At 46.8% G+C, this 14,385-nt stretch overlaps 1 protein-coding gene across 4 annotated transcripts in view; it reads left to right on the forward strand.

Moving 5' to 3' along the window:
* Nucleotides 1-14,385, forward strand: part of Oatp30B (Organic anion transporting polypeptide 30B) — a 341,602-nt gene that overhangs the window by 296,425 nt on the left and 30,792 nt on the right. For 3 of the 4 annotated variants that reach the window (XM_065454801.2, XM_065454802.2, XM_065454803.1), the window contains 5 exons: nt 1,845-1,998; nt 8,732-8,879; nt 10,351-10,499; nt 11,915-12,071; nt 13,407-13,603. In XM_065454801.2, the coding sequence (XP_065310873.1) occupies nt 1,845-1,998; nt 8,732-8,879; nt 10,351-10,499; nt 11,915-12,071; nt 13,407-13,603 (805 nt within the window). The remainder of the gene's footprint in view (nt 1-1,844; nt 1,999-8,731; nt 8,880-10,350; nt 10,500-11,914; nt 12,072-13,406; nt 13,604-14,385) is intronic. The other variant, XM_065454804.2, reaches the window with a different exon arrangement.

The following is a 14,385-nucleotide window of genomic DNA, read 5'->3' on the forward strand; positions in this document are numbered from 1 at the left end:
CTGCAAACCGCATTACTAAACTCGCGAGCACGCGTATCGTCCACTCGCATCGGAATTTGACGACCGAGTCGTCAACTTTGATTGCGCCGTCTCCGGCACTCTCAAATTCCGGCACGTTGCCGAATGCGCCATCTTGTCCCCTCTGATTGGCCCACGGGGTTGCGGCGGCCCCTCTGATTGGCTGAAAACGCCAACATGGCGGAATCGACAGCGTCCAGGATAGCACCCCGGGATCGCCCCAGTTTACTCGGCCAGACATGTCGTCCACGCAAATTGCACCGAGGGGGGGGGGGGGGGATGAAAGAGAGAGATAGAGCCAAAGAAGGCTTCGCTCGATAAAACTTGTTTCGGAGTCTCCGTATAATGGACCACTTCAACGCGGATCGATAAGGTTTCGCCTGCCCTAACGAGAGCGTTTCGCGGAAAGAATCTAACGCACCCGCATCTCACGCGCCGCTAGACTCGGTGTTAATTTTCGAACGTTAATTAGTGGAGCTTCGCCCCTGATGACGTCAGCGTTGTTCTGTGCTTTGCGGGTTTTCTTTTTCGCCGGCAAATGACGATACAGTGGTGAAGCCTTCCTCGATTTTGTTTTTCAGGCCATCAAAGAGCGCGCCTGTAACGGGCAATTAGGATGTGACAGTCCTTCCTATACGGTTCGGAACTGCTCGGTGCTATCCGGTTTACGCGAAAGCGTTTGGCTGCGATGGACGCCGATCGCTTTGCGGTTCAGGACGCGAGAGAGAATACTGATGACGTCGTCATCATTAATGCTCCCAAAGATGTGGCAATTAGCAGCGAGTTGAACGGAATTATCCGGCACTCTATTTGCGTAAATGTCATCGACGTCTGGGTGGTATAGCGAGAGATATTTTCCGGCCGAAGTTTGAACTACAGTCGGCCACAAAACCTTTCGGGCCACGGAAATTGCGGGGGAAAAAAAAAACTCAATTGCCCTGGAACCTTGCCACGTTAACAGCCTCGAATCCAAAGTTCGTCTGTAGTAGTTTCAGCGACCTACATTTAGGTCCATCAAATTAGAAGCGTCCTGCCTTAACAGGGCAGGAACTAACCTGTCGCGGAAACCGTGTCCCATAATCTTGCTTTGCGGACTGTATGATTGTTTACTTCTTGCAAGGAATCAGGAGGGTTCAAGAGAAACCCAAGCAGTAAAGGTGGGAATAGAAAACCGACAGGGGTCGTTCTCTTTCGTAGCGTAAGAGTTGGCTTCCCTGCACTGTAGAATTCCGTTTACGATGTCTGACGAGGCCCCCTGTGGTGTCCCCAATTTCAGCTACACTTATAGCAAACGACGTGCACCAAAGGTCTCATGGCGTGTGTAACACAACTTGCCGTATACTCTAACATCGCGACTCTGCTGCATCACTAACTTTATTTCATTTCCCCTTTCTCATATGCACTTCCCTTATCCTTACGAGGAGCAGCAGAGGTCATAGACTGAACAGGTGTGTGTGTTCAGTGATAAAGTTCGAAGCTGCCGCACAGAAGGAAACACGTACGAAATGCAGTTTTACCTGGCGTTTCGCGTCACCCTAAGGTTGTGGGTTCAACTCCCACTGGCGCCCAAGTCTTCCACTTTCGTATTTCTTTTCTTTTAAATTAGTACGAAATCTATCGCAAATTAAAGCGTCATTTTTATTATACATCTCAGTTGAAGAAACAGTTATGTTAGACATTTGCAACGGTCAGTTGTGGCACAAGGCGTAATAACGTCTCAACTTTCATTTTCGAAAGTTTCACGTGATGCTGGGCACCACGAGAGAGCACCCTTTGTGTGACGCACCCCGCTGTGCCTTTCTTCTTTTTCTTTTTCCCGGTTGCAGCTGTCCGGGTTGGGCGGGAGCACCTCGGGTCACCACCACCTGCACCACTTGCACCACCACCACCCGCTGTCCGAAGTGACCTACAGCAGCGCAGCCGAGTTCGCCAGGACGGGAGGAGAACACCGCGGAGAGCGCCTGCTCAGGCCGGACCTCGGTGAGCCACCGCGCCTTAGGTTTCTTTTTGGACCTATCACTCACCTATTTATTTCGTCACTCATCATTAGTGCAGGAGGAGGTCCCGGAGCTATAAAATCTATCAGGGTTACCTCCTATTAGTAATTTAATAAATATAGTAATTAATACATTATGGCAACATAGCAGTGGCAGACATCAGATTACACGAAGTTAGCGAAGTAGATAATCAAATATAACAAATGCGCTTACAATAATTGAAATTCAAATCAAACAAGCAAGTGAAATAGATGCTGCGTGTCGGTAAATAAAAATACAGTAATTGACACATCAAAGAAACAGGAATGACACATATCAAAGTACACGTGTGTGAATCTAGTAGGTGGGAATCTTCTTATGCCCCGCATCGCCCCTCCTAAAGAGGCAGTAAAGAGAAAACAGTGGATCAGTTTATAGTATAGTGATAAAGTGTTCTTCCGAAACTGCATTCTTCGTAAATTTGGTGGATTATTGAAAGAGGAAAAGTAGGTCAAAGTTCAAATTTTCGAATTTCGCGCCGAAGCGTCCGTGCCGGTGCGCCGGTATGACGTCACAGATGTCAAAGTATGTTGTCGCGTTTGGGCCCTTGTGGCGCAGTAGAAATTGTGAAGCTTGCCAAGTCGTCAGCGCTCTCGGAACACAATTTAGTCAAGTTATTGAGCGGCAAAAGAATTAACTACGCCCGAGCAGACGCTGTCAAAATCAATGACTTAATGTCGGGCTGGTGCGGGAACCTGACGGGGGCGTCGCCACCAGCTTATTGCTCGATGGTGCGTCTTTTCTGGCTTACCAAACGTATTCTCCCGATAAGAGTGGCTTTATTGGTGTAATGTAGAAGAGTAATTTACTAATACAATTCAAATAACTTTTGTCTTTTAGTTTCCGTTTAATGTACATTGCCGCTGACGTTACGTTGATGTCAGTTAGGCCAATGTATTGAAGGAATGTGAAAACAAAATGTAAAGCTTGACGCTGAGACGTGCCATATCATCCGTAAAATCCAGTAGACAGTGAGAGCTTAACAGGGAAATCGCTACGAAATTTCACTTTCGTTAAATTGGTTAATTTGTTATAGACGAGCATATCCTATTGAAGCAAACTTGGCAAAGCTGCAGGGCTGGTAACGTCTTAATTTTCTTATTAACAGCATTTAGGTAGCGCCTAAGTATACTACGCGATACGTGATGATTAGCCGATATTGTACACATTTGAAACCATGCTCTCGGAGATTTTCCGACTGATCTCGGAGGTCATGTCGAAAAGCCACGCCGGTTCTCAACGTTCCGGGGTTCACCGTCATTTGAGACGAGTGGTAACGATGGCGTTTTCTTTTTTTATTGCGATAGCTTGTGATAGCAATTATATAGACACTCCACGCAAAATTCACCGTCGCGGTGAGGTTCCGTATAAAGTCCGAGTGCGATAAGATCTTATCGCGCGCCGCGTGCTGCATTTGCGAGGGTGAGCCGAGAGAAGGATGGCATCAGAGTCATTCAATGTCGTTACGGTGGATTGATGCGCGCACCCGGTGTCGGAGGTCGCGTTAACAAGCGCGCGCTAGGAGAGGGGGGGGGGGGCAGGTGAGCGGGCGTCTCCGCCTCTAGCCCGGCCGTGGCTGCGCATGTCTGTCCGCGCGTATGAGCGCATGTGCGGGCCACACGCCGTATCCTGCAGGTAACCTGCCACGCGTGAACTGCGACTTTTTGTTTCTTTTTTCATTAGTTTCGTTATCAAAAACGCCGGGTTTTGCGAGCCTTTCATTGCACATCCACTCGTATATAAAACGTGGAATTTAGCACGGAGGCTGCTTGTGTATCTTCACTGTCTGAAAGAGCTTTACACACGGTCCGAAATTTCGTGCCACTTGACCTGTAAGTCCCCGTAAAACCCCGGAGTATAAGTCGGTTCGGAGTATAGGTCGACCCCCTGACCTTCAGGCGAACAAAATTTTAAAAAGAAAGCGTAAATGCAGTTCGCCGAACACACTTCATTCGATCAATGCGCTAATTCGTCGCCAGATACGACAGGCATGTTTATACTTTAAGGATTCTCGGCCGGGGACGGCCGCCAGTCACTCTAGCGGCCGCTATCACATCACCGGTGGTGCCTAACGGCATTTGTTATGGAAGGCTCACGCATGCGCATGGCTGTCATCGGATAACGAGCGGCCTGCGACGGGGTGCGACTCGAGGTGCGCACCAGCGGTCACTGCAGCCGACTGTGTGTAGGCGTCCTCGCGTTGACTGCACCGGCTTTTCACTCCGTTTTGGTGGTCCATGTAGCTCCCGTCGATTGCGGCTTCAGGATCTTTCTTTATGCGAAGCATACTAGCCGCACAACCACGCTCTTCCTTGCTGCGCCGCGCGCGGCCGCGTAGCTACCACATGACGTCATAACAGCTTCAAAAGCGGAGGCTCAACTCGGGCGCTCGCTTGCGGCCGCGTAGCCACATAGCCGGGTCTCAGCTCGTGCGCTCGCCTGCATGAGTTGTTTCTTCGTCTAGCCGAACCAAATATAGCCAAGCAACAGCAGTTCACCAGGCTAAACAGTGGTTCAACAACTAAAATAAAGGCTAGTATGCTTCGCATCCTGGGCTTAACCTTAGCTAAGCCACAGCCATTTTTTTTCTTCGTTTCTTTCTTTCTTTCTTTTTCCTCGCGCGCGCGGTCTTCGCATGCTATACGGTGACCGAGGAGGCTTCTCTTCCGCGCCGCCGATTTGATTTGGCCTAGCGGATGTGTAGTCGTTTCTCGAACGTGATGCTCGCGAATCAATTCCACCGTGGTGCCTTCGAATTGAGCATGAACAGCGTATGTATATGTAGTGGCCGCTGGATGAAGCTTTCGGTGAAAGTTTCACAAATCAAACTTTTATACAGTGCCACCACCCTGTCGTTAGCGTCCCCGAGTTCTTTCACCTCCTTTTCGAATGCAGCACTAAAGTGAAGGCGCGTGACCTGCTAATGTCGAACCCCTATAACACACGTTAGCGTGAGCCAGTTTTGGAATGCCGACGTGAACTGTCGTCGCAGCAAAAGTCGGTCAAGGCTTTGTTGACTTTTCTACGTGACAGTGGCCTTTTAGAAAGACTATAATGACCCCGTTTCATCCCTTTTCATATTTTTTTCTCACGCTTTTATTTTTGTCACGCTCTTCTTTCCGTCTTTACTTCCCCTTTCCCTTCCCCTAGTGCAGGGTAGCAAACCGGAGGTTTTAAGTCTGGTTAACCTCCCTGCCTTTCTCTCATTTGCATCTCTCTCTTAGCGTGAGTGATAACGCACGTTTGCACTGCGAATTTCGCGCGTTCGCAACGCCAGGCGCGAAGAGAAATTGTGTCAAAAGACTGCTACCTATATGAGCGGGTACTTTTCTGTTAATCTTTATGAGGAAAAAAAAAAGACGCATATTTCGGTTCTCAAGGTGAAATGTCTGTGCAAAAGCGCGCATTACAGGCGGGGACGGGCCTAATGCAATCTTCGAGCCAAGCTGCACGATCGACTTTTCCACTTCATATCATTCCTGACGTCAAGCATTTCACTCGCTAGTGCGCTGAACAAAACGGATAGAAAATACTCGTGCGTTATATATGCGCATAAGGGCCTTCGCGGCGCTTCTAACGCACTTAGCGATACGGGGCAGTGAAAAATTAACGCTTCAGTTAATGCAAGCTCAGCATTTCCCTTTCCTTTCTTGCTTTATTCTGTTCCATCTACTCCTCTCTCTCTCTCTCTCTCTCTCTCTCTCTGTATCTCGTGCGAACGCATTTTCGACGACCCGGATTAGGATTGCTTCGATGCAAGTGAATAGCATTCGCCTCTCAAGTTAACGAGCTTATGTGCTGGGCGCAGGCAAAAGATGAAGAGACGCCGCGGAGTAGAAGACAGGCTTAGTACCAAAATAAAAAGATTTAAAAAAATGGAGAAAAACACAGTCGCAGCTACCGTTTATTTTTCTTGCGCTTGCTGAATAATTCACTGCGGAGTTCTCCTCTGCTTACTGTTTATTATATTTCCTTGTTTTTAAGCGTAACCTCCCGATTTATGTGTGTGTGTGTGTGCGCGTATGTGCGTGTGCGCGCTCTACGATGCTTCTGTTGCGGCTTGCAGCACATCAAGTTGTAGCCAGTCCTAATTGACTGATGAAAAATGCATCGCCTTCGGCAGTGGTCGGTCGTTCCTTCGCCGATTTGTTTTTCTTTGTCTCCCGGCGATGAATTCGGATGCACGCTACAACATACGTGGGTGCTGCACTTCCTTGCTTTCCGTGGTCCTTTGTTTTGATCCTGCAGCTCGTGTCTAACAAGAAAAACAAAAGACGCATGCTTTGAGAAGCAGGCGGCTGGCGCGGCTGTTTACGGCCATCGATCGTCCGCTGCGCACGCCGGCGGGTCGTATACCGGTATACCGCAGTCGCCCCAGCGGAGATTCGTAGCTTCAACGTGACGGGACCCGCGTGTCAGCCAGTGTTCTCGTCAAATGTTGGCGCGGGTGTAGCAGCCGCGTTAGGTGTGGGAACCAGTGAGTGAATGGTGACTAGTTTATTTATTTGTTGATGAGGGTAGAAGAAAATGAGTGGATAAGTGAGTCAGTTGGCTATAGCGGCTTGTGCCAGCAGCACTTCGTGATTTCGTCCTTCAAGGCAGTACGCTAATAAATTGAAAAGCGCGTAGTAAAACGAGTTGAAGCATTAATCAAATCGCTAGTCAGGTTAAGATAGGTTAGGTTGGGTTAGTGGAAGAAATTAGAGTAAAGACGACTCTTCTTCCCTTTTTGTTTGTTAAGAATATGCACCTTATCGCATTTTCCACAGTCACTCATAATTAATTAAAGATTTCAGGTTTTCAAAAAGTGTTTAATTTTCCCTGTGCGTTTAGCTCCATTTGCCCGTTGGCCCCATACGGTTCTTGAAAACTGCGTATACGGAGCGCGAATAAACGGGACGCGATGAAGGTGCGCAGAACGACGTGCATGAATTTAAGCACGGCACTTACGTCATCGCCCAGAAGCACGCCACGGTCCAGCAGTGGCGTCCGTGCTGTGGCGCCAGAATCTCAAATTAAGCAGGCACGAAATCGCCGGACTAGGCTAGGGAGGCCTGCAATTTAGACTCTGTAGCAGGTAACATTCGCTCTCTCCCCTTTCTGCTCTCTCTCTCCCTCACTCTAACATCACTTTCATCGCAGCGGAGAGGCTCTACTTCTAAGCCCCACTGTTGCAAACCCGAATCGCGGGCCGTGGGACACGCACGCGGCAGCGCTTATTGTGCCAGAGCCACTTACGCTTATCCAGGAACGGCGGCGTACACGGTCGGGGGGAACTGCGGCGTCGACAGACAGCGACCTGGCGCGCCATCGCATAGTGGCACACAAATCCCGTCTAATCCCGAACCCGTCTTTTCCCACGAGACGCCGAGCGCGAGCGTCCCCTAATTACGCCGGCCGCGCGCGCCGTCTGGTTGCGACGTCGGCTGATAGAGCGTCTGGACTGGAGACGCGACGACGACAGGCCCGCTAACTTCTTTCAACGGGCCTCGGGGCCAGAGGCGCCGTTTCACCCGGCGCGCTGGAGAGATAGAGCGAGAGAGAGAGAGAAAGAAAGAAGGTCACGTCACATGTGTGGTGGACCTCGGCTCGCGCGATACGTCGCGGGACAAATTGCGCGCAGCCTGAATGGCGTGCCTTCTTTTGTCGAAAGTTCCCTGGCCCCTTGCGTGCCAGGACGAGAGCGTAACTTAGAAACGCGTCTGCTTAGCGAAATGAGGCCAGCAACACTTGGGAAAGTACTTTATAAGGCACTCTCTCTCTCTCTCTCTTTTGTTTTTGTTATATGTTGGAATGAGGGGAAAAGGAAAACACGCTCTAGTTGCTGAAACGAACTACTCATGACGGCAGGCGGTTAGCCCGAAATGGTAAGCCAGTGACTTCAGCTAATAGCATACATGCACCGAAACCAGCTGATTCAGACACTACGCGATTCGGCAGCCCTGTTGGAGATGTGAAAAGGCTCATTGCACTTTTCAGCTCTTGCTTGATCAGTTGTTCTTTATTTATTTATTTATTTATTTATTTATTTATTTATTTATTTATTTGGCAGAGAATGCAAAGCGCAGGTAGATCAGTTGAAGGCAACAGCTTGTGGATGACAGGCCAAATACGCAAGTGCGCTTCTCCTCACATATCTCGCCCCACCTCACCAAGATGACAGACCTCATGTTAGATAAGTAGTAAATATACATAAATATGGCATAGAACGCAATAATTGTCAGTAAGGCATCAGTGTATGGACGGGTGCCTGCCACCGAACACCGTAGAAATTTCTAAAATATAACTGTTACTGCTTCAGCACATTTATTAGCGGGAGCTCGGCCGTCTTTGTGAGGGCTTGTTAGGTGCGTGTGAAAGCCTCCTTATGTGCTATTGCATATTGTCTATTGCTCAGGCGATGTTAGCTAGCAAATGCGCAAAGCTGCTGCCTGGCTGTGTGTTGCAATCCCGCAGTCCTCTGTGGTGTTTAATTGAGACCGAGGAGCAGCATTCTGTGCATCGTCAGTTCACGAGGTGTTTCAGATATTAGTGTGCAAACCTAACAATTTCACCTGGCATCGGCTCTGGTCCCACGTGCTTGCTTACCTTTGGCCATGTGCTGACGCACACTTCACTTGCGTGAGGTATCTAATCGTATATTGATTGTGCTCCCGCTTTTATTTCTTTTCTTCCAGATGAGGTGGACCCAAACTTGCGAGAGTGCGGCATTCTTGGCTGTCGGCCACGGTGGTTACAGTACTTTGCCAACATCAGAGTTTTTGTGTTTCTGTCGTGCCTGCTGGTTACCCTGCAGCAAGCATTGTCTACTGGATATGTAAATAGGTGAGTGCTTAAAGACGTATACGTATTGGCAGTTGAGTGTCAGTGCACCAGACTTCACTTAATTCAACTCCGGTTAATTCGATTTTTATGGTTAATTCGATTCCGACCGAAGGTACCGACGGGTGCCCATGCATTTCTATGAGCCCAAACTTTTGTTATGTACATCCTAAAATTGGCCCTCGTTGGATAATTCCTGTTTGGCCAGTCAGCACACATGCACCTGAACCATAGGGTGACCACAATATCGACCCTTTTATTGGCAGCGTCTGTCTCAGCGGAGTTTTGGGACTGTGAATGCGTTGAACACACGTCACCTGCTATGAAAAACGCTTATTTACAGCCTGCCCTAGGCACATTTTCAAGCAATAACCGTAGCTCACAATTGCTGGTTAAAGTATTTCAGTTTCAATTTCAGTTTATTGTTCATTTGTGGTCACTTAGGTAGTTAAAATAAATATACAGAGAAGGGTCCCAAAGTCAAGGACTGCACCGGAACCCTTAAATATTTTACCACATTCTACTGTGCTTCTATTTTCTTCGATGAAATTGGACTGAAAATAGCCTGCGCGGTGCAGTCGGACACGAAACCAAAACCGCCTTCGCGGCGTTTGTATGCTTTCCCGCATAACATAAATGTATTGCGGTGAAGCTGACCTTATGAAACCGGGTGCCGTGGTGTTACACATGGGCCCTATTTTCCTTCCTAAAAATCGGGTGCGCCATTCATTTCTACTTTTATTAGGAGATTTAGTGTAATTTGTACATTAGTTTTCTACTTTGGACACACAGAAAGTGGGCGTGCGTTTGATTCGGGGTCATGTTAGAATCGGGTTACTACTGCCAAATTAATCAGCAGTGTTCTGGTGCCTTTTCTGCATCTTGTTTAATTCGACCCGCTGGATAATGCGATCACTTTTGCCCATCCAGGCAGGGTCGAATTAACGGAAGTCGACTGTACCTATGAAACAGCACCATTTTGTAAGCTTTCAATGAGCTGTAAAATCATGCGACTGCCATCATTTAGTGGGTGAAGAAAAAGTTAGCATTTGCTTGGCTTCTCAAAACTCAAAATGACGACCACACGTCGTATATTAAACATAATTTTTGTTGTAATCATCAGCATGGACATTACTGAATAACAGCGCTCTCCTATGGCATACAGGCATATCTCGTACCTCTTGGTAGCTGCCGATTATGCTGCCAAGACTGAAAACTAAGTGAAAGCATTGCTGTTTGATCCTGAAGATGTTTATTGGCATGGTCACATTCTGACTATTTCTTTAATTTTGTTCTGAAAATTTGGCTTGTCATGTTAGAATTCCTTTTTTTCTTTTATTGCAGAAGAATTGGTATCTGTAGCATCATAAACTGAAGTGGCAGCTTGTTAAGGAGAATCCCAAGAAAAAGTGTATGCCATTCTCCCGTCATATCATCTCAGTGTTTTTCACTCGCACATTCTGTTCTGTTGCAGTGTAATTACAACAATCGAGAAGAGGTTTGATATCCCTAGTCGAGTGTCAGGAGCCATTTCAAGTTCATTTGAGATTGGAAACCTGCTGACCATTATTTTTGTGAGCTACCTTGGGAGCCATAGGCACATTCCTGTTTGGATTGGCAAAGGTAAGCTTGCTTTCACTGCATCTGGTAATATGACCTTTATTGGAAAATCACAACATGGGACTAAGAGGCAGTACTGTGACTTCCAATCGTAGCGTTTAAGTGGAAATGCTCTGCTAATCCCCAGTGAGGAGTTCTGGAAAAAGTGCACGGTTGCAGTAATGGCTGTCAAATGTACCACGCAGTTCTGAGAAGCCCACAAAGGACAAATAGAATGGCACCCGCTATTTGCATACCCAACTGCCCATTGATGTTTATGCCCCTAAAGTACAATTCGAATCTAATTTTCGTGTTCAGCAACGTTTTTAATTACCTTATTTTATTCAAAACTACCAGCTTCATTGTGGCAGTAGTCAATAAAATAAATATTAGATAAGCTTGCGCTTCATTCGTCGTCTTCAGACGAAGGAATAAAGGAAGGTGAAGGTGATTCTCACGAACTCTATAGAAAGAAACATGGCAGAATATCTTGCAGGGGCTTCTCCGGGGAGGGAGGTGTAGGCAAGGGGGGGCGAGGGGGGTGCCGACCTTCAGTATTTTGTCATGCCCCTCATTACCCAATTCCTAACACCTTGGAGTGCGAAGTGATTGAGTGCCCTCCTACATGCCTTATGAAAATGGGAGAACTGCACTCTGTCTGCCCAACCGAACTATCTTGGTGCAGCACCTGATTCCTTGGTTCACAAGCTAAAATAAAAAAGGAAAACATACCAAACAAAGACAGAAGAAACTAGTGAAGATAGAAGAAAAAAGTCACTGCCCAAGCACTCCATATATATGGTTAACCAGTGAAGCTGAAACGTGCGGCCCCAGTGTTTATCGCTGGGTTAATCCCTTCGATTCATTAAACGACTGCTTGGTAGGCTGCCAGATCTTCGGTATGCAGTTGCCGCTTGCGCTTGGCTGCACGAGCCTGTTCTTGTGCCTGGGCTGCAGCATCGGCACATTGTAGACGAGCTTGTTCGCGGTTCTGCTCGCGGCGTTGCTGGTCGAAAGCTGCCTGCTCCTAAGGAGTACGTAGGGCACGTGGGCTACCCATTTCGGAAGCGGAAAGATACTGATGCATCCGTGCTCGCCTGGGATGGAGGGCAATGATGTCACTGCTGGTGCAGGCAATTGCCCGCCTCTTTTCCCCTCTCCCTCTTTCTCCTTTTTTTTTTTTCCGCATGTGCATGGGGTTGTGTCGGAGGAGTTTTCATCCTACAGGCAGCAGATGGGCGGGTGAATCGGCTAGCAATATACAACTTCACTGTAAAGGAGCGTAAAAAAGGGTTGGTGCTAACTTTAGTCACAATACAGATATCTATAATTATAGAAAGAGCTGAAATTGAAGCTGCGGTCTTTATATGTGACACTGTGCTGTGTTTCTTTCCTTCACTGCTTCCAGAGTTTAACGGTTAAATGACATTGTCTTCCAGGAACCATTGTAATGGCAATCGGGTCTTTTGTCTTCTCGCTTCCGTACTTCATGGACCAATCTAATTCTCCAAGCATTTATAGGCTTAATGTCACTCGCATTGAGGACGAAAACACATGCCAAATGCCCACAGCTGCCATGGTGCCCGAACACACAAGGTAAGAACACCTGCAGCGGCTTTTCCTCTGTCACATTCTGATGCAAGAGCACTTTCAGGTTTGTGCTTGGAATGAATGAGCAGGAGAGAATAAAGAAAGTTTCTTGTCAGTTGTGATAACTCACAATTTATAGTCATCATAAGCCTTCACAAAACAACTGATTCTGCATTCATTATTATATTTGCATATTACTATTTGTGGAAACAAGTCCTTAGGGCTGTAACCTGTGCCCTATAAAACTTTCTTCATGCTGTGAATCTTCTTGCACAGTTCAAATATATTTTCTTCATCTATGTCATGTTATTTGGCTTGCCAGCTGGTAGTACTGCTCTAAATATATGATATGATTAGCACCCAACTTAATTATGGTGCCACATGCTTCCGCAGTATTGGGCTCTTTGACGATCATGAGCACCTGGAAGCTGTCGAAATACTTTTCTGTCATAACACCATGGCAGTCACGGTTGGGCCCTTCTTTGTGGCTTCTTGCAAAGTGCTCAAGCCGAGCAATGGTGCCAAGGATAAAGCAAGCTACTTTAAACATGTGCATAAAAGCAGCTCACGAAATGTGCACATTCAAGAGTTCTAAGTTGAGTTGATTCATCTTTGCTCAACATGGCAAACAGCGTGGATGACAGGACAAAAGATATACACATCTGTGCTTTTCGTACATCTCTTGTCACATTGTCTACGCTGTTCACCATGTTGCACATGTCCAGCTATCGTTCCATGAATTTGTATGCATTCTACAACACTGAGAAATTTTCTCCCCCAATTTATGTCTAGCATTTTCAGCATGAATGAAGCAATTTCTAGAGTGCACTTTGTGTGATATTGCACCACTTGGCTACGTTGTTATGTTGCTAAAATTAGCAAAGCACAAGAACAAAGTCACGTTGACATGCGATTATTTTTCCATAATACAACTACTAAAGAGTGTTATTTGTGCATTTTGTGAAAATGTGGTTCACATGAAAGTGTTTTAGTAGTATTAATAAATCTTATTGTGGACGAACTAGAGTCAGTTGCAGCTCATTCATTGTTTCCATTAAGCTCTAAAAAAATGTTACCATTTTGCTGTAGCAAGCGGATGATTATGAGATGGTTGTAATTCATGAACAAATAACATGCTAAGTTCACGTTCCAGGACATTTCTAATAGAATTCAGCATGTCTACCAACCTTGGTAGACTTTCATTAAGTTTTAGCGTGTGCCTTATGAAGCCAGAAGTCAGAATTAGTCATTGCAATAATAATAGAAAAGTAGCATTACGTCACTCACGTGTCACTCTTCTCTAGCATGCCTGTCCTGAATTGCCTAATTTCTTTTTTTCAGCAGCCACTTTATTAACCCGCCCTTGTCACCCGACGCTGAGCAAAGATGCATCGACGGCAGGTCTTCGAATGCCTTGTATATTTTCATATTTATGTGTGCCCAAATCCTGATCGGGTGCGGTGGGACACCTATTTTTACTCTGGGAACAACCTACATCGATGACCATGTTCGGAAGGAGAGCTCTTCAATGTACATTGGTGAGGAGCCATTCTGACCTCTTGTATTACTGTCTACTTTTGCCAGTCATGCCAACTAGATAATTTGGTCAAGTTTGAAAAAATGATAAAGGATGTTTCAGGCTCCAAATTTGTTATTGTACCTCTCGGACCAGATTCACAGAGCCATCTTCTGCCCCATCCCATCACTATTCCGGCACAGTTTTCTGTCGGGGAAGAGCATTTTCTCACCAATTTCTCCTAAAAAATGGGACATTGGAGACGTTGGCTGACGTTGCCAACGTAGCTGGCATTACATTTTTCAAGATGGATCAGTGAGGAAACGTTCTTCACTGACGGAAACCTGTGCTGTGATGGTGACGTGGCGGGGCAGACGACTGTGTGAATCGAGCCTTATGTGGCACAGGGTGCAAGGTGAGGCTGTGGATTGTCTTAAAAGTTGTCTACGTGTTGGTTTGCCATCCATTCTCTCTGTCTGCGCTAATGCCCATCATACTCTTCTCAGACTTCCACGTTCCTTCAGCACAGAGCAGCTGCCTAGAATACTGGTTCACAAACTGTAGGTCATGGTGCCCAAAGAGATCATGGTGGATTTTCGTGATGGGCACAAGTAATTTGACATGAAGTACCTCGGGAACTGCACTCTGCAACTCCGCTTCATGAATTCATCACAAAGGTCAAATCTACCTGAATTTCGCAACCTGTATCGAGTGCAGCGCTCAAATTTTGTGCTAGTTTAGAAATATGGTGATCTTGCAGATGAGCTCACTTTATTCACTTGATTCACTTGGTAGAGTGATCCT

The sequence above is a fragment of the Dermacentor albipictus genome, chromosome 5 (assembly GCF_038994185.2).
Source record: "Dermacentor albipictus isolate Rhodes 1998 colony chromosome 5, USDA_Dalb.pri_finalv2, whole genome shotgun sequence".
In the NCBI taxonomy this organism is placed as follows: domain Eukaryota; kingdom Metazoa; phylum Arthropoda; class Arachnida; order Ixodida; family Ixodidae; genus Dermacentor; species Dermacentor albipictus.